This window comes from Rhagoletis pomonella, unplaced genomic scaffold (genome assembly GCF_013731165.1).
Source record: "Rhagoletis pomonella isolate Grant_MI unplaced genomic scaffold, Rhpom_1.0 Rhpom_scaffold_00002, whole genome shotgun sequence".
Taxonomy (NCBI): Eukaryota; Metazoa; Arthropoda; class Insecta; order Diptera; family Tephritidae; genus Rhagoletis; species Rhagoletis pomonella.
In genome coordinates, this window is record NW_023458556.1 from 44,736,875 (window position 1) to 44,755,404 (window position 18,530).

An 18,530-nucleotide genomic window follows, 5' to 3' on the forward strand; every position below is an offset into this window, starting at 1 on the left:
CGAGCATATTTGGGAAATCCCTCAAGGTTTCGAGGATAATCGTAACACTATTTTAATTTTTATGAATAACGCCATTAGGGTATAGCTTATTAGGCGTTCCGCGCTTTTTAGGTTGAATTGTGTAGCTGAAGCGCCAAACGCCTGAGAAGCTTGTTGTGGAGTTGTAGTACAACTGTTGTACTCTAAATACGAGTTTGAAAAATAACCTGGATTGTGTTCATGATTCAATAATAATTGAATTAATTATTGAATCATGGATTGTGTTTAATCAAAACCAAAGCTCATTATGGTTCAAATCATTCCTTGTCTGAACATATGTATTTATAAGAACTGAACTCAAGTTTACCAAAATTAGGAATTTCTTATTTAATGTTAACTACAAATACTTATGTATGTATATTGATTAATTTCAGTTGAGTTTTATATCACTGAATAAGATTTTTAATTTCATCATATAAAACCAATACTATAGCAGCACCTGTTCCACGTAACACATTTGAAAATGCTCCTTTAAAGAATGCTAAAGGGCCCTCTGTTCGGGCGATTACTAGCCAGCAATGTGCTGTATTTTTATATATACGTTCATTGACTTTCAAACCGGACTGCATCATCATACGTCGTCGCACTGTATCAAACGGATATGAAACTATACCGGCAGCAGTTGTTACCGCTTCAGCTATCATAAAGTTGAGCCATATTGGAGCATTTTTGGGATCCGGTAAAAGTCCACGAGCTGTGTCATAGCAACCAAAATAAGCGCCACGATACATAATAATTCCTTGAACAGACACAATGAAACCACGATATAATCCAAGTATGCCGTCACTCTTGAATACTTTAACTATACAATCAAAAAGTCCATTGAATTCACGTTGCCCAGTTTTTCCAACATCTGCAGCCAATCTATTACAATTGAAGGAAAATTCAACAGTTTAAAAGTTTCCTTAAGGAAATTAATTCCTCAAAAGGCACATGAAAATTTTTCATAGAAATATAGCAATTATAAATTCTCAAATATAACCGTATTTATAACCATGTTTATAACAAAATTTAATTCGAGGAAACTTTGAAATATATTAATTTAGATATTTTTATCGAGGTTTGACAAATTAATAAAAAAACTTACCGTGTACGCGCAAAATCCAAAGGGTATACAAAGCAAAGTGACGTGGCACCTGCCGCCCCTCCAGAGAGCAAATTACCAATGAAATAACGTCCTGGCTGCTCTTTTTTATTAACGCCACTTAAGAATATCTTTTGACGCGTACGAATTTAAATTAGACATATAAGTATACATATTTTTAAACTATTCAAACAACTTGTTATGCTTACCTGCTTATATTTATCCTTGAAGGCAAAATTCAAGGCCTGAGTGGGGAAATATCTTATCACATTAGCTAAATTACCTCGCCAATAGGCAAGAAATCCTTGCTCTCGCGGGATTCGTATAAAGCAATCTATCATTCCCTTATATTGTTTTTCAGTTGAAATTTGCTTTGATATGGCTTGCACCTGCAGAAGTAATTTTACGCGTTCAATTGGTGCCATTGCGGTTTTAGCAATCGCTGCAGAAACTCCTCCAGCAAGGAAATCCTTAAGAAATGCCATCGAATCCGACATGTCTGATTTTTTTTCTCCTTCCCCCATTTTCTTTTTCGATATTCGAGTATAAATTAATTATATATTTTAAATATGAAATTTAAAAATTTAAATCCGAAGAACGAAAAAGTAGACGAACTGAATGCGATAAGGCGAAAGAAAATTTGAATAATTTTTTGAGTTATTCAAAAAAGGTTTCGGTAACAATTGAATGAACGATAACAGAAAATAAGTTAGCGGTGTTAATCCCGAATTGTAGGAACAGATGTTCCCCACGTAAAACTGAAGCAGTCTGAAGTTATATGTATGTGTCCAAGAAAATATATAAATATCGTCGTTTAAAGTACAAACCGCCCAGTAGATAATTTCAGGAGTTAAAAGCACTTCCGAAAGGCCTTCCTGAGAATCAAAAGGCCTTCCACTCTGCATTCCTTTCTCCTTTCGTTTTTGTATGGAGTGGCACAAATTGAAGGGCTTCCTCTTCGCTACCCATAGAAGGCCTTCCAGAAGGGCTTTTATAGGACGTACTTCAGAAGGCCTTTTGGAGGAGTTCTTTAAAGTTGCTTAATTTATAAAAATCATACATCTTTGAAGTATTTGCTTAAGGTTTATATCAAATATTTATTGTAACTTAAAATTTGTTTGTTTTTGTTTATCGGACTTTAAATTGTAAACTGATGTAATTTTTATTTTATAACCTCGAGGCCCAGAGAAAACATAAAACACAGGTTTGTTTGTTGAACTTAAAACCTGTGTTTTATGTTTTCTCTGGGCCTCGAGCTTATCAAATAAAAATTACATCAGTAACTTAAAATTTTTATTGGAATTCATTTGTAATGTTAGATAATATAAATTTGGCTGACTTCCAAAACGTATTAATACAATGTTTGGAAACTGTTATACTGCGGTATTCAAACTGTTTGTATATGCAGAGTTGCGACACATTGCAACCATATACATTGTATATTTTAAATATTCAATATAGCAATGAACAATTTTTCTGAATTTTCCATTTCTAAAACACGAATGCTAACCAATAACAAACGAAGCATCAACTTTGTTTCTGATGCGCTGATTGCTTTATACTTTGTACGTATGCAAAGTAATTGACGTTTTGGAAGTCAGCCTTTATGTATTCGCGTAAATTGTAAATGGATAAGCCCTTCTAGAAGGCATGCAAGGAAGTACTTTTTCAGCCCTTCTTGTGTAGGCCTCTTAGAATGGCTTCACTTAAGAAGGCCCACCTAAATTATCTTCTGGGCGCGTTTCAATAAAATTCAAAACCGCGTATCAAGATAATGCAAAACCGCGTATGTGAGTTAACATAAATTGTTTTCTAGAGAGTAAAAACACTCATTTCTAAATGGCTCTCTTTTTTATAAAGCTATCGCGTTTCTGGCTAGTATATTTCAGGACGAATGGAGCTTGAGCGTAGAGCTTGTGTGAGCAAATACAATTTTTGCAAAAAATGTCAGTTACGCGGTCTTGCACTTGTACTTTCAACGACGATATGTTCCGCCTGCCACTTTACACCATTGGTTCCTTGAAATTTTAAATAGTTTTTCGTATTGGGATAAAGAAAAATATTTGTGCAAATGCACTTTAGAAGTTTTTTGAGTATGCAGTTTCATAGCCCGACGGTGTTCTTCCATACGAAAAATTTTTGGATATTCGTTATATGAAAGCAAATGCGACAAAAAATTGAAGGACTATTAAAATATATACTCCAAAAAATTTTTGTACTTCTGAGAAAAAGGGTTGAAATTTTTATGAAAATTATAAGAGACCAATATAAATGATCCTCCATGAATCTCCCATCTCTACGATAATTCTAAGAGGTTGCGCCTTGAGCGTTTATTTTCCCCATAAATTACACGTAAAAAAATTAGTTCTGTTTTGAGGTCAATATAATTTTCTAAGATCAATCAAAATGCTCGAAACTGTAAAAATACATTGATTACAAGCCATTGAAGAATTACAGGCTCAGATTCTTAAGGAATCCAAACACTCGATGCGCGACCTCAGAATTATCGTGGAGGGTAGATTCATGGATGATCATGAATATACCAAATACTAAAATTTGATTCTTGCATTGCAGGATTTTTTTCGTTACGTGGTACAGATGTGTAGATATGTATGTCGTAGGCTGTCTGCTTAAAGATGTTTTCAGACGTAATAAATAATTTTTCAGTTTCTTGACGATAACATTAAGCCAAAAAAAAAAATAAAAAAATTAACAGAAGGGGAAATATGAACTTTCGATTACACTGTTCATATGCATACATACATATTTACATATGCATGATGCAAGTGTATGCACATTTACCTGCCCACCGCTAGCATAATATTGCATTAAAAAATCTTTTTACAATTTTTATTAATTTTTGTATTTTTCACTTTTCCGTTTTGTTTGTAGGTGAACATTTACTAATGGTTCATCATATTCTTGTTGCTGTTGTTGAATTACTGTTCTTGGTTATTTTTCGCCCTATCATTATCGTGTTGTTACAATTTGCAACCTTGTGTGTTTTACAATTCTTTATATCGCTTATTTCAATAATGTATGGTAACTGCTTATGTTTTGTTTTTATTTTAATATTTAAATTAAATAATTCTTTTAGCTCAATTAGGTAATAGGTATTAATTACTTTACAAGAATTTCTTGATTTCATCGTACAGTACAAGCACGAAAGCGCCACCAGTACCTCTGAGCACGTTGGAGAAGGCACCCTTGAAGAAGGCGCCAGTACCTTCTTGCTTGGCAATTGTGGCCCAGCAGTGCAGTGTGTTCTTGTAGATGATTTCGGTTGCCTTGCGACCAGACTGCATCATCATGCGACGACGCACAGTATCGAATGGATAGGACACAATACCAGCAACAGTTGTAACAACTTGAGCAATAGCCCAGCTGATGTAGAGGGGTGTGTTCTTGGGATCGGGCAACATACCACGGGCAGTATCGTAGAAGCCGAAGTAGGCAGCACGGTAGATGATGATACCTTGCACAGAGACACCGAAGCCACGGTACAAACCAACGAGACCGTCACTCTTGAAGGTCTTGGCCAAGCAGTTGCCTAGACCGCTGAACTCACGCTGACCAACCTTGCCGACATCAGCAGCCAAACTATAGTGGGAAAGAATAGATGAATTTGTAATATTAAATTTATAATTAAAAATAATAATAAAAGTGCCGAAAATTACCAGAGCGTTATTTTAATCGCTAAAAATACTTAAACTAGGAATTCAAATTCACAGTCGCATAGTTAACTATGTAGATTCATATCGCCTGAAATTATACTACTTAGAATATTTTTCTAAACAAGTCTTAAATTGATTCCACAAAAATAAATGAGATTTAACAAGAGTTCAACTCAAGGGGCATGTGAAAATCAATAGGAAAACCCTTGTCAGTTAACTACGCACTTTTTATTTTTTTCTGTCCGGCTAATGCAAATTATTTGCATAAAAATCGAGGAATTTGGAGACTTTTACTCAAAAATTTATGTGGGAAAATTTTCCGGTATTTCCATTTTTTTTTTTTCAAATAACAGAATTTATCAAATTCAAACCTACCGGGTACGGGCAAAGTCCAATGGGTAGACGAAGCACAAAGAAGTGGCACCAGCGGCACCACCAGAGGCCAAGTTACCCGCGAAATAACGCCAGAACTGAGTGTGCTTGTCAACACCACCCAAGAAAACCTGGAAAAATTGCATGAAAATTAATAAAAAATGTATATACACATAGTATACTATATACATTAGACTGCATCACTCCCCATACAAAAAAAAATCGGTACTGTTTTTCCATTGGAATTATAAAATCTATTATATTTTAAGACGTCCACCAAAATATTTTGAAAAAATATTAAGATTTAAGTGAGCTGGACCGATTTTAAAATTCCTCCAAAAATGGAGTTTTTTATGAATAAAAATAGTTTCTTAAAGATTTTTTTTAAAAAAATCCTCTCAAATGACAAACGGTTCAAGCTTAAAAAATTTGCATAAAAATATTTTAAAAAAATTTTTAAAAAATTTATCGGAATCGTAATGATGAGATTTTTGATGCTGTTTTTTTAACTTTTTTCAAAGATTGGTATAAGAAAAACTTGAATAACTGAACCTAAACTCTTCCGTTTTAGACTTAAGAGGTGTCATTGGAAAGGTATTTTCTCACCCTTTTTATTTCTTTGCTAATAAACTCATTCAAAGGATGAAAGAGAAAAGTAGGATGAACGAACTTCATTCAAAGTTGAATAAAGATGTTTTGGTGTTTGAAAAAAAAAAATTGGGATACAAATGACCTTTTTTTGGACAGAAATAAAAACAGTGTGAAAATACCTCTCTACTGAGATCCCATAAGTCTAAATCAGAATAGTTTTGGCCCAGTTATTCAAGTTTTTCGTAAATCAATCTTTGAAAAAAGCTAAAAAAACCGCATCAAAAATCTCATTCTTACGATTCCGTTGAAAATATTTTTAAATATTTTTATGCAGATTTTTTAAGCTTAATCTGTTTTGTCATCTGAGGGGACTTTTTTCAAAAAGTTCTTTAAGAAACTATTTTTATTCATAAAAAACTCCATTTTTGGAGGTATTTTCAAATCGGTCCAGCTCGCTTAAATCTTAATATTTTTCCGAAATATTTTGGTGGATGTCTTAAAATATAATAAATTTTGTAACCCCAGCGGAAAAACGGCAACTTTTTTTTGTGATGCAGTCTAATATACATACATATGTATAGTCCATATAATATGCACAAAAATTTAGAATAGTTCATAACAAACCAACCCACCTGTTTGTATACATCCTTGAAGGCGAAGTTCAAAGCCTGGGTTGGGAAGTATCTGATAACGTTGGCCAAGTTACCACGCCAGTATGACAGAAAACCTTGCTCTTTTGGAATGCGGACAAAACAATCAATCATACCCTTGTATTGCTTATCAGGGCTGATTTGCTTTGAGATGTGTTGAACCTGCAAGAGCAATTTCACACGCTCAATGGGTGCGACGGTAGTCTTTGAGACGGCAGCGGAAATACCACCGGCAGCGAAATCCTTGAGGAATCCAAAGGGATCAGCAGTTTTACCTTCCTTTGCCATTTTGCTGAAAAAAAGTTAAGAAAAAAATGGTTTTATAAATTTCGTATAAAGTGTAGAATTTTTAGGAATATCACTTTTATCACTTTTTTCAAATCTACGTTTGGCAAGCGTAATCACATGTCAATAGTATGGTGCTAAAAGATTGTTTTCATATCAGCTTAGCGCGCGACATGCGTGACATCACCTAAAACGAGCAGCGAACGACAGACGTAGCCGAACGAGACATGCGCTTAATATTTGCACTTGTGCACTGCAATGGGAAGTCGGTACTATTTCGCGATAACAATAAATGTTATGAAATTTAAAAAAAAGTATTGCAAATACATGACAATTCAATTTAGATCGCAACTAAAAATGTAGCTCAACCAAACTGGTTTTTTGAAGATAAGTCTCGTTGCTACGTCTGAGTCAGTGCATGATCGACAGTGTAGCTCGGAGCTGAAACTTCTGGTTTAATTTTCTAGCACGTGGTGTGGTTTTTTACTTATGTACATACATATGTGCAAACATACAAATGTGGAAATTTATAAGCCAATCCCGTTACCAAGCCAAAGTCGTATGCATTTTACTTTTTTTTTGTGCGTTTGAAAATCTCAAATAGTCTCAAATTACTTTTTCCTCATTATAAATAATAATATGTATTAATTTATGTTCTAGGCAAATCACTTTCCATCATTTTGTATGTAAAGCTTCATATTCTTCCAACATTAACTTTGGTTAAGATTTCAACATTTGTTTTGTTTGACACCTTAATTGTTTACGACTCATTACTTATGCGCCGATGCAGATAAATATGCAACGTATAGGAAGTGAATTTAATACCAGAGCTATTCTCGAAGTCTTGCAAAGCCCTTGCACGGTGCACGGATTGCATGGTAAAAACCGGGTTTCCTATGGGACAGCTTTGCACGACTTCGAGAACGCCCCTACTGTGTTTATGCGTTTGTATCCCAACGATGTCAAAAATAGTTGTAATTTTTTGAACGTATACAAATTTATATACAAGTTTCCACCCATTTTTCTTTATTGTTGATTATTTAATTTATTTTTAACCGACTTCACACAAAGAAGGAAGGTTATCTATCAATCCGTTGGAATAATGTATGTTACCGCATAACTTTGGACCACGTCAACCGATTTCTATAATTTTTTTTTTTTAAGGAAAGGTGGTCCCATTCTAATTTGGTTTTCGGTTTTGTTTTCTGCTTAAAAATTACTTGTTTTGAATTGAATTAAAAAAATAAAACTTATACAAATTAACAAAAAAGTAATCAAATTGTAATATAAACAACAATTCAGTGCCTTGCACGTAGAAAGCGTTAAAACGAAATTTTTTGCTACGCCAAAAAAAAAACTTTTAGTTAAACGCTTTTTTTACAATTGTTAATTCACTGCCAAAAACCGCACAATTGCAGCCTGACGGCCAGAACACGCAGCCAATATCAAGATCAGCAAAAAATTTTAGATTTAAATTTAGAACTCGTTCAAGTGTGTTAATTGATGAAAGAGCAAAAATGCGCAGTGTATGTACAGATGTATGCCGTGCGTTTTTTTTCTTTCGAAAATATTTGTATGTATGCATGTACATATGTATACTATGTTTATGCGAAAATGTATCCGTTTCTTCTTTATGTAATCAAAAACAAAAAAAAAAACTACAATACATTATTTGTTTGGTCGCTAGAGACTATTCCAACAAAATGTCTTATGCAAACGAATGCTGTGAACGACCGCTGTGGCCTTGAAATTAAAAAAAAAAACAAATGCAATATAATGTATGCATTATTTTATTTATTGCCAATTATTTATAATTAAAAACAAAACAATGTGTTAAAACCTTTAAAAGACAAATTTATAATTTTTCAAATAAATTACGGTTGTTAATTTTTTTTTGCAATTCTTATTTTTTCATTGTTGATGTAAATACATTATTAAATTCAAAATATTACAAATAATTAAAATAATCAAACCAGTTGCATACCAGTTTGTTGAAATAGGCATTTTTTATATTAACTTTCAAATAAAATCTTTTTTTTTATACTTTGAAAATTAACATAATACAAGCCCATAGTCTTTCTAGAATCAATGCTAAGTTCAATAATTTTTTTTTGTTTATTTTTTTTAAGTTAAATGAGATTTCGAATTATTACTTTTTAATTAATCAATAATCAAAATTTTTTAGAGCTAAAAACGATGAACCTATTTTCCCCAATTATTATTAATAAATTATTTTATTGTTTTTTTTTTTAATTCAATCTTACTTTTATTTACACTAGGTTAAAAATATTTGACAAAGCGAATTTGATTTGTTTCTCTTTTCTATTTTCATTTTCAAACCCTCACCAAATATCGATTTACTCAAATACTACTTTTACATATAATTTCATTAAATATTTTTTACTGTTTCTATTGTAATTGCACGTAAGTGTTACTGAAGTATCACAAAAAGATCAAGACATTCAGTGACCGTCGTGACAAAAATTGCTATTGGCTTCCTTTTGAACCACATAAATGTATGGAGACATAAGAACATGGTCTTCGATAAGCCAGACTAAATACAAAATGCTATATACATAATATGCAAAGATACTTAATACTTTTTACAAATATTTTTTTTTGGACTATTCAAAAGTTGTACTCAAAACGACTACTAAAATCAATCAATCAATTACATACATATGTACATAGCAGCCAGCTATTTAAAGCTCTAAAGAAAGTGTGTGGACTCAATATATTTTTGATCTATTCGCAGCTGTTTCTGTCTGCTATGTACACTGTGTGTGTTAATCATACGCCCTGTAGGGTCATGAACAAGTTACTCATACGCACTGCGTCTCAGTCTGTTATCTAATGTCGAGTTCCAAGTGCAAAATAATATCCAACACAAGCACACGTTTACATACAAATATATGTAAATATGTATATATATGTATGTATGTATATACTATATAGTAGATGTGCTACTTTGTATAAGTACTATGGCCTGGTTCTTGAGAGCAGCACAAGAAGTTGCCGCATACGTATTTACATATGAATGTAGGTATTATATCGTATTTGTACATATGTAGTTGCATGGTTACGTCACAATTGATTGATGGCTTAAAGTTACACGTGGCTAAAAAAAACTAGTTTGTAACCGACTAGGACTAGATATATAGATGTTCATGCACAGATACAAACATAGCTATAGTATGAACATATTTGTTTGGTACAAAGGTCAGTTTTGCGCTAAGCTTCGTTTCATGGCATTCGAACTAACTGCATATATGTACGAACGATGATGTTCATATGTACATACATATGTACATATCGTCACATGAAATCCAAATGGTCGTAACTAAAAAAAAAATCAACATTTTCTTATTGATTGATTATGATGCATTTCATCGAATTACACGAGTCCCCACTCGTTTTATGGAAACAAAAAATTTTGTTTGTTACGAGTTTTTACATTTCAGGTGACGAAATGTATGTATGTATGTACACCTGTATGTTCATGTGATAACTGTTAAATTATATAAAACCGCCGCATTTTTATCATAAACGATGCTCGTCGACTGTGACGTTGGCACCATGGAATCGACCGCCGAACAAACGATGGAACGATCGACCCATCACAAGCAAGCGAGCTACCGACGGACCATTTTCGCGAAACGATTACAAACACTACCACCGCTGCCGCCGCCGCCGCCGCCAATGCTGCTGCTGTGGTTGCATAACCAGTATTCTTTGCCTCAAGTCACATAAAATATCTTTGATATCAGTCGCTTGAAATTTCGCGTTTATGCAAACTCACATATAAAACCACAAATTTGCAAAGTCCCGCTTCAAGCATTTTTTTCACAGCTACACTTTTAAATTGTAACTCTGAACCCATTCGAGTTGAAAGCTTTTTCAATGCTTCTGCATTAGATAATTGCACGATTTGCCAGCTGAGGCTCGCTTTTCGCTGCCTGGATACACAATTTAACGCTTTCAATTCATAATCATTTAGATCAAATGCTTGCCACCACAAAACTAGATTTGTTTAAATTATATTTAATTACAATTAAATTGGGATTACGTACTATTTATTTTTTGGTTTATTTTATCACAGTAACAAAATTATGTTAGTTGCTAATGCCCTCTTCCTCTTTCGAACGCTATGACTGCACCGTACGGCCGTTGAATTGCTTATGGGAATTTGGAAATTCTACATGGCGACGTTGAGTGTAACGACACTCAAAAAGCTGCGAAGCTCTACATACTAGCTGAGAATGTAAGCTTCCATGCACGGAAGTGTGCTTGTGAGTGGCAAGCGCGAACAGTGGTCCGTCATTCAAAGGAACGCATGCGCTTTCTTTCACCCAATCTCCACATGTTCGCCATTCACCACTTTCTACGGGGGAGAGATGGCGGAAGTGAGTACACATGAGCTTTCTTACACTTTTGCGAACGTTACGGCTTCTCTGAAGGCCAACGTCGAGAACACATTGACATCGTTGGTTTTATAACATTTTGAGCCACACGCTAGGTAACCTTTAAACCCCCACCTTTTCCCGCCTGCTGTACACCGTGTGCTTAACGCCCACATCTAATTGCTTTGTGTGAGCGGTGAGCACACATGAGTATAGAAGCCAGCAAAGAAAGCTTATTCTACATAAATACATACGTATGTATGTAGTTATAGTGTATACAAATAAGTCGAAAAAGCTTTGCTAATCTTTTTTTCTCTGGTTGCCTGTCAGTTTGACAATCCCGCAAAGCCACTTTGTAGTGGTCATGATCATATATAAGTAAAAAAGGTGATATAGAAATTAGAAATTTGTTCTCATTTGCGCTCCCATTGCTTTCTCACAGCTTTGATGGCCACGATTTAATTCTTACTCATTTTTTACACCCAATGTCAAATACAATAGCAGTGCAATAGAATCATTACATAATACCTTTTGCAGCATTTAAACAATAGTGGCATTGAACTAAAACTAAAATTAAATCTATTTCAATTATTTTGTGATTTGCTTGTGGCCTCAAACAAATATATATGTATGTAATTGATTTTTTTTTATTCTTTTTTTTTTTATACACTCAAGTATGTATTCGGGTTAGTGCTAAAAAAATAAATTAGCCGCTTGTAGGTGTAGCGCCAATATTGAGCAGTTTTTTGAGATAATAACGATAACAACAAAAAGTATACTAGTGGGGTATTATCGGTTTTTGGCTGTTTACGTAATATCAATTAAAAATTGATTGCGCTCACAAAGTAATTTAAGGTGATTGAGCAAATAAAACCTAAAAGTCATTAATGCCAGAGATTAACTTAGTAAAGAGATGAAGTAAAAATGGGCGCCATATCGCTACTAAGTAGCAACAGAACATACATGCACACATAGTATGAGCATATGGACGGATGTATGTATGTACATAGCCAGCCTAAACGCATGTGATCGTCTGGCATATGAAACTTTTGAATTTGACGTAAAACTTGCGATTCTTTTTAATAAATACATATGTACATATATACATACATACGCTCAATGCCTAAAGAAATTTGTGTACATTTGTACATACCTTTGTATGTACGTATGTTTACCATACTGCGCGAAATAATAGGTGCTAAAATACTATTTCATTATCAAAAGTTCATATTCAATCAATAATAACAAAACATAAAAAGCAAGAAAATGGTGTGAAATAATGCTAATGATTGGCGACAAGCATATGTCAAACGAATGTATGTATGTATGTACATATATGTATGTACTATGACCATACATACGTATTTTTTACATAATTTTATTTTCTTTGCGCCTTTATAAACCTGATAAGATAAAAACATGGCTACTGCGTAAATTCTTAAAGAAAAAAGCTCAAGATAAAAAGTTTCATGGTCAATTTAAAAATTTGTTAGTAGTGGATTTTCGACAGGAGCTTTGGAAGTAAAACATTTGTACATAAAAGGTACTGTGGTAAACATAAAAAGTATTTTCTTCTGGAAATAAAGTAAAAATGTCAGTATGAATCAAGGCATTACATAATTATTAGCATTCGTACATACATATATATGTACATTATACAAAATCCCCCTCATACTTGCTGGGGATTTTGACATAATAAAAATGTTCGTCCCTGTCGAGTCCTAAAAACAGCGAAAATCGAGTTTTGTTCAAAATTTTTATTCACTAGGAACCCGATTTCAAAGTACCTACTGCACATCACTGAAAAGATATTTTTAAGTGCAGTGTATCCTATTTTTTCTCTTATTTGTGTATGTACATATGTAAATATATGTACAGACAGCATACAGTATCGATCATATCAATATGAACCCCCTTTTCAAAGTGATATTGTTTTAAGTATTTATTTTTGAAGAATTTTCAATGAAAATACAGTTCATTCTCTAGCAAAACCCATACAATCCCAAGTTTAAAACTTTGTAAAATACAAATTTTCACCCAAATCCCAAACTTTTTTCTCAGAAGTGCTAGCTTATTCAATTGTAGTGTAATAATGTGCAAGTTCAAATAGCTAAAAATTACCGTTGACTTTTTAGCATATTTTTGTCACATTTGCTTCCACATAACGAATAAACACAATTTATTTTTGTATGAAAGAAACCCGCACCACCTTCGGCGAAAAAAATTCTAAAAAAATCAACGGTAATTTTTAGCCACTTGAAACTTGCACATTACCAGCCTAAAATTTAATGAGATATAAAACTGTGTACTCTTCTAATACTTCTGAGAAAAATTATTGAAATTTGATATGACCGATACTGTATGATGCATTTAAGCAGACAAAGTGAAACATTATGTAAATACACACATATTTTTGTGGAAAAGTTAATGGGTATACAAAAATATTTGCATTCCCTCTGCTACAGGACAAGGTATTTTTATGTTTTAAATTTTTGTGAGGATTAGTCGATGATGTGTAGAGTTTTTGGACAATATTTTTAGCGTTAGCATAAGAACTTCCTTTTCAATAAGATGCGCCAAAGGCTCTGCCAAATAATTTAGGTTTACACCAAGGCATATGCATATTGCAGCTATTGTTGTTGTTGTAGTGGCTGCTAATCCCCGCTCGAGTCGGCTCATCCATCTGCGTTGTCGTCTGGTTCAGCTAAGGGAAGGCCCAGGAAGTGCGCGACTTTAACAGGGACTGTCCATAGGGACAGGGGCGTTGTCAAATTTTGTATATTCAATGTGCCTTGAATTACACTAAATTTTCGTTTCGTGCTTAAAATACAGCCAAAACTCGACAATTGAATCAATGATTGAGACCCACTTTTGTTGCGTTTTAATTTATGTAGCTATAAGTTTAGGTAAAAACTATAATTATCTTAACTTATGTAAATCCTATAGAAATATACATATAAACTGTTTTGTTTACTTTCTTTAGAACGTTCCTGATGATATATTAACTTACATTCCATACGCATTTTGTTTATTCTGGCTGTGAAATTAGATTATTTGGAATGTATAAAGAAACGCAGCCATAAAAAAAAATTGTGATAAGTGATTTATAAAATTACTTGTCAAGGTAAAACCAATCAGAAACTTATTGTTTTCAAGCTTTATGGAGATTCGTTATAAATGTTAGTCATATGTATTTGAGAGTTTGCGTTTCGCATTCTCTCGCAAATTCAGTAAACTTTCATGCCCGCAAAAGCCAATGAACTTATTTTAAACCACAAAAATATACTCATTTAAAACTGGTTTTAGCAAAGCAATCAGCGTTGCCACTAACAATTTTTTCCCCTACTAATTTTCTTCCAAAATTCGACCAAATAAATTTCAACTACAAAAAAGCATTCTGAAAGAATACAATTCATTTATTTAATGGCGCTTTCCTTTCTACAAATGTTACACCAATTCCGCTTCTTATTTTTAAAGGCAGGATTGGCAAATGTATAAAAGGTACAATTGGCAAATATTTATATGCAAAATGATATTTGAAATATATATTTTTATAATTAAGAATTTAAAAACTTAATTCATCTATCCGACCAAAATCTTACTTGGCCTACCAACCTACCAAATGAAAAGAAGCTACCAAATTTGGTCGGAAAAGACTAATAGTGGCAACACTGAAAGAAATATTCTGCCTTATCCTGAGTTTCGCCCGAAAAACAATTCACCCGAAAATTTTTATTTCACTCATAGTAAATACATGGAAACCAAAAATGAAAAGTGAACCAGTTCGGCGAAAATGAAACTCATGATGAGGCTGATAGTTTGTTGTGCCCCGTTTTCATAAAGATAACATTAAAAGAAAATGAAATTGAAAAAAGAGAAAATTTTTTCTTTTGCTCATGAGCCATCGAAATTTTCCACTAGACAATAGGTTTGTTCGTCGAAAATCCAGCAAGAATTATCCAACACTCAAAATATCAGAGAGTAAGAAAAAATTCTCTCAAATTCTCTCTCATGTTGAGAAACTTGCAAATTTCTGCACGAACGCAAATTTGCAGGAATTTGCAAGTTTCGCTGCCAGCTGGCGTCCACGGTTGCATTTCAAACATAAAAAATTTTTATAGAATTTTTAAAAGTCTTTCGGATGGCCAAAAACAGGATATACATGTATATTTCTTGTTGTTCTGACTTTCTTTAACATACATTTCAATTTCCTCATCGTACTAGCTGTCGGGTTTCTTAAATCGACTCTGGTTGTAATTGCATTCCGATTGCGAATACCATTTTTTTCAGCCGAATTAAGTTCAAATCATTGGAATTAACTAAATTAATTATATTAACAATTATTTACTTCCTTTTTTCGTAAAAAAATCGCTCGTGTTTATAAATTTTTAAATTTAACGAACTAATTTATTCAAATTATTGTAGACAAAAATGCAACCATGCGCCACAAACACATGTTTTTCGTGTTTGCAAATTCTTGCTGGCAAAATTTTTTCCAGCAAGAATTTGCAACTTCTCTCCAAGAGAACTGTCACTTTGCTCTCACAATTTTTGAGTGTTGGATAATTTTTTGGTCTGCACGAACGCGATTTGGGCAAAAATCGTGATAATTCGTACAAATTCGTACAAATTTTTTGCTCGACGAACAAACCTAATGTCACTGAAGCCCATTTTTGCAATATTTTTTCTAGACTTGATACATATTTACAATTTGCATTTTATTTGGCAACATGCCACAATGCCAAGCCGTTAGTATTAAAAAACACATAGAAGAAATAACATATACGCCTTTGTTAATTGCTCTGATGCGTGCTAATCGCCGTTGCAATGAGCACAGCGTCGATGGTCGAATTGCGGTAATTTTTAAACATACATATATACAACCAAAGGTACTATGTACGTCTGAATTTAGGGCAGTGTGTAAAAGATCAAGGCTGAATGCACTTTCAGGTATCATTCGACATTAATTGAAAAAACCAAAACTGTAAAAAGAAGAAGAGCAAACGAATCACTCAACGGTAAAAAAATTATAACACAAATTCTTAATTTCTTTGATAAACTCACAACGATCTACAAACCGCACTCAACATCAACAAGTGGCATTATTTGGAATATCCAATTAAAGCACACATATTACCATATCTACATATGTACATAAAAATTCAAAACAAATTAAAGGCGTTGGCGTTTAGATTTTTTCGTTTGATGGGCAAGAAATAGCTGAATTGATCGGAAATAAAGGCGAGTTATGCACAGCTGCATTGCAAAAAACATACATACTATTAGTTGCGTTTCCTAACTCACAAGAAGTTGCAAGAATTTACCGGAATTTACCAGAAAAGTTGGGCAACGCAATATACATATTCAGTTATTGAAACCAGAGATATCTTAAAAAATTGAGAATTGCGAAAAAAAATTCATATATTTCATTTGAATTAGAAAATTTGCCTCTTTAACGGTAACATATGTATTTTTGTACCTATTTTTTACCTTAGGTTTTTTTAACAAATTATAACAAAAATTTGCTCCAGCTTTTGCTGAAAGGTAAATAAAAGCTCTGTATACATTTTTAGCGCATAATTTCAAAAATGCGAAATTTTGAGTTGTGGCTCTTTTGAACACGGTGTGCGATATGTACATATGCTATTTTGTTTGTTCGCAAAAGACAGACTTAAATAGTACTTCTAAATGTCCACAGATATGTATGTATAATACAAAACCAGGTAAAAGCAGTCCTTAAATTACTTTCAGAACCCTACCTGAGCAACGACCGCATTGAGCTGCAGCACAATTGCCGAACATTTATTTTACAGTTGGGCCCTTGTTCATTTTCCTCAAGTAGACTTGTTTGCAAGTATTTATGTGAATGATTTGTATATAAGCAGATTGAAAATTTCTCTGGAAATACTTAAGCCTCAGTTAACCGCACACTGTATGTATGCATTTGTAAATTCGGCCGATTTGGCAACTGATGACGCTAGTAAAGGCGCTCCTGATGCTTAAAAGCAAGAGTACGAGTAGTATTTTAGCCGAGTCAAGTAAATTTTGTTTGCTTGGCCATGTACATACGTCAGACGATAACTTGTTGTTGTTGGTATTGCTAACGTGAATGAGCAATCGCTTTTCATTTGGTTCTTTTTTAAGAGAATGTGATGTATGAAAAATTCACCGGAGAAGAGGAAATCTCTTAGCTTGCCGTCCTACATCGCTGGCCCAATTGCTTTGCTAGTTGCTAAGTTGGCTGCCACTTGCTAGAGATTACAAATACAAACAATCTTCGATCGTGCATTTATTTACTTATACACGCTCAATCCCGTCCCCATGACACAGCCCAAAGCAATCGGCTCCCTCAATCTGAAATTCTTGAAGATTATTTTGTTTAGTATTTCTAGGTTAGGAATTATGAAAACGGAATTGCGAGCACCAAAGATTACCTTGTGACTGACGCACACAATCAACTACGGGCGACATAAGGGCAAGTGGTTGCAGGGGTGGCAGGAGAATTTGCTACACACGCAGTTCTGCCGCCTCTCCTACCACGCTGGCTTTAATTAGGCATTCAGTACAACTCATCAAAAACCTTTCTAAATCAAAAATTCTATTGTTTTTTGGGGTATTTTAAATTCAAACGATTGTAAAAAATTATCGTTGCATTTAGTCCAGACTTGTAAATCGTTAATTTTTACAAATTGAAAAATTCGTTACATAATAACTTGTTGGCAAAATGAAATTAGTAGCGCGAAGCAAAAGAAAAATCAATGGCACACTAGTGAGCAGCAAATGCTTTTCAACGTTCCATCATCCGGTCAGAAAACGGGCATTTTAAAACACTTTTAGCACTTATAATAAACCTTTTATTTAATACTTGGTTGGTTTGTATTTATAGCTTAGAAAAATATATAAAATGTACAATACCTTTTAGTTTTGTATACTTCTTACAAAAGAGACACAGTAAAAAATTCTTTTGAAGAAATCAGATTTTCCCACTCGGCGTTGACAAGTCGCGTGCTCGAGATCGTGCGGCTACACTTGAAATGAAAGAAAACGAATGCTCCTCGGAATATGTTCGTAGCTGTGCCAATAAATGGAACTGGTGGAATTGATTCGATTAATTCCATTTTCATTAACCTGAGCCACTCTGTGCTACTAAATGTTAGTGACACCGGGTGCAGTCATCTATATCATTGTAGTTACCCATGAACGAACGACACAAGATAAACTCAAGAACCATGATCCAAAAATACAAGATCACGCAAGAACGCGACGTTGTATTTATAACAGGGTTTGAGAAAAAAAGTTTGTGAAAGCAGGTTCGTCAGTTGAGCATTTGATTACATCACAAACACCACTATTTTACACTGTTCTTTACCTAAAGAAGAGTTAATTCAACATTACAACAACTTTTAAAGAATTCAACAACACCAACAACAACATG

At 33.6% G+C, this 18,530-nt stretch overlaps 2 protein-coding genes and 1 non-coding gene across 3 annotated transcripts; all 3 read right to left on the minus strand.

The window, feature by feature from the left end:
• Positions 1-66: 66 nt before the first annotated feature.
• On the minus strand, positions 67-2,070 carry LOC118733680 (ADP,ATP carrier protein-like). The gene is made up of 3 exons (XM_036463190.1): positions 1,333-2,070; positions 1,127-1,254; positions 67-903 (listed from the first exon to the last, which is right to left on the minus strand). The coding sequence occupies exons 1-3, from the start codon at positions 1,645-1,647 to the stop codon at positions 426-428; spliced, it is 921 nt and encodes a 306-aa protein (XP_036319083.1). The 5' UTR covers positions 1,648-2,070; the 3' UTR covers positions 67-425.
• Positions 2,071-3,970: 1,900 nt separating this feature from the next.
• On the minus strand, positions 3,971-18,159 carry LOC118733681 (ADP,ATP carrier protein). The gene is made up of 4 exons (XM_036463191.1): positions 18,011-18,159; positions 6,393-6,702; positions 5,173-5,300; positions 3,971-4,723 (listed from the first exon to the last, which is right to left on the minus strand). The coding sequence occupies exons 2-4, from the start codon at positions 6,696-6,698 to the stop codon at positions 4,249-4,251; spliced, it is 909 nt and encodes a 302-aa protein (XP_036319084.1). The 5' UTR covers positions 6,699-6,702; positions 18,011-18,159; the 3' UTR covers positions 3,971-4,248.
• LOC118734859 lies at positions 9,106-9,251 on the minus strand. Its single transcript, XR_004992472.1, has one exon. It is a non-coding gene; the product is annotated as a small nucleolar RNA psi28S-3327 (small nucleolar RNA).
• Positions 18,160-18,530: the final 371 nt, after the last annotated feature.

Excerpts from the sequence above, each read along its gene's own strand:
- LOC118733680 (XM_036463190.1), bottom strand. The coding sequence starts at position 1,647 with ATGGGGGAAGGAGAAAAAAAATCAGACATGTCGGATTCGATGGCATTT. Across the intron at positions 1,255-1,332 it reads TCAAGGATAAATATAAGCAG|ATATTCTTAAGTGGCGTTAA; the intron begins GTAAGCATAACA and ends ACGCGTCAAAAG. Across the intron at positions 904-1,126 it reads TTGGATTTTGCGCGTACACG|ATTGGCTGCAGATGTTGGAA; the intron begins GTAAGTTTTTTT and ends CAATTGTAATAG.
- LOC118733681 (XM_036463191.1), bottom strand. The coding sequence starts at position 6,698 with ATGGCAAAGGAAGGTAAAACTGCTGATCCCTTTGGATTCCTCAAGGAT. Across the intron at positions 5,301-6,392 it reads TCAAGGATGTATACAAACAG|GTTTTCTTGGGTGGTGTTGA; the intron begins GTGGGTTGGTTT and ends CAATTTTTCCAG. Across the intron at positions 4,724-5,172 it reads TTGGACTTTGCCCGTACCCG|TTTGGCTGCTGATGTCGGCA; the intron begins GTAGGTTTGAAT and ends TTCCCACTATAG.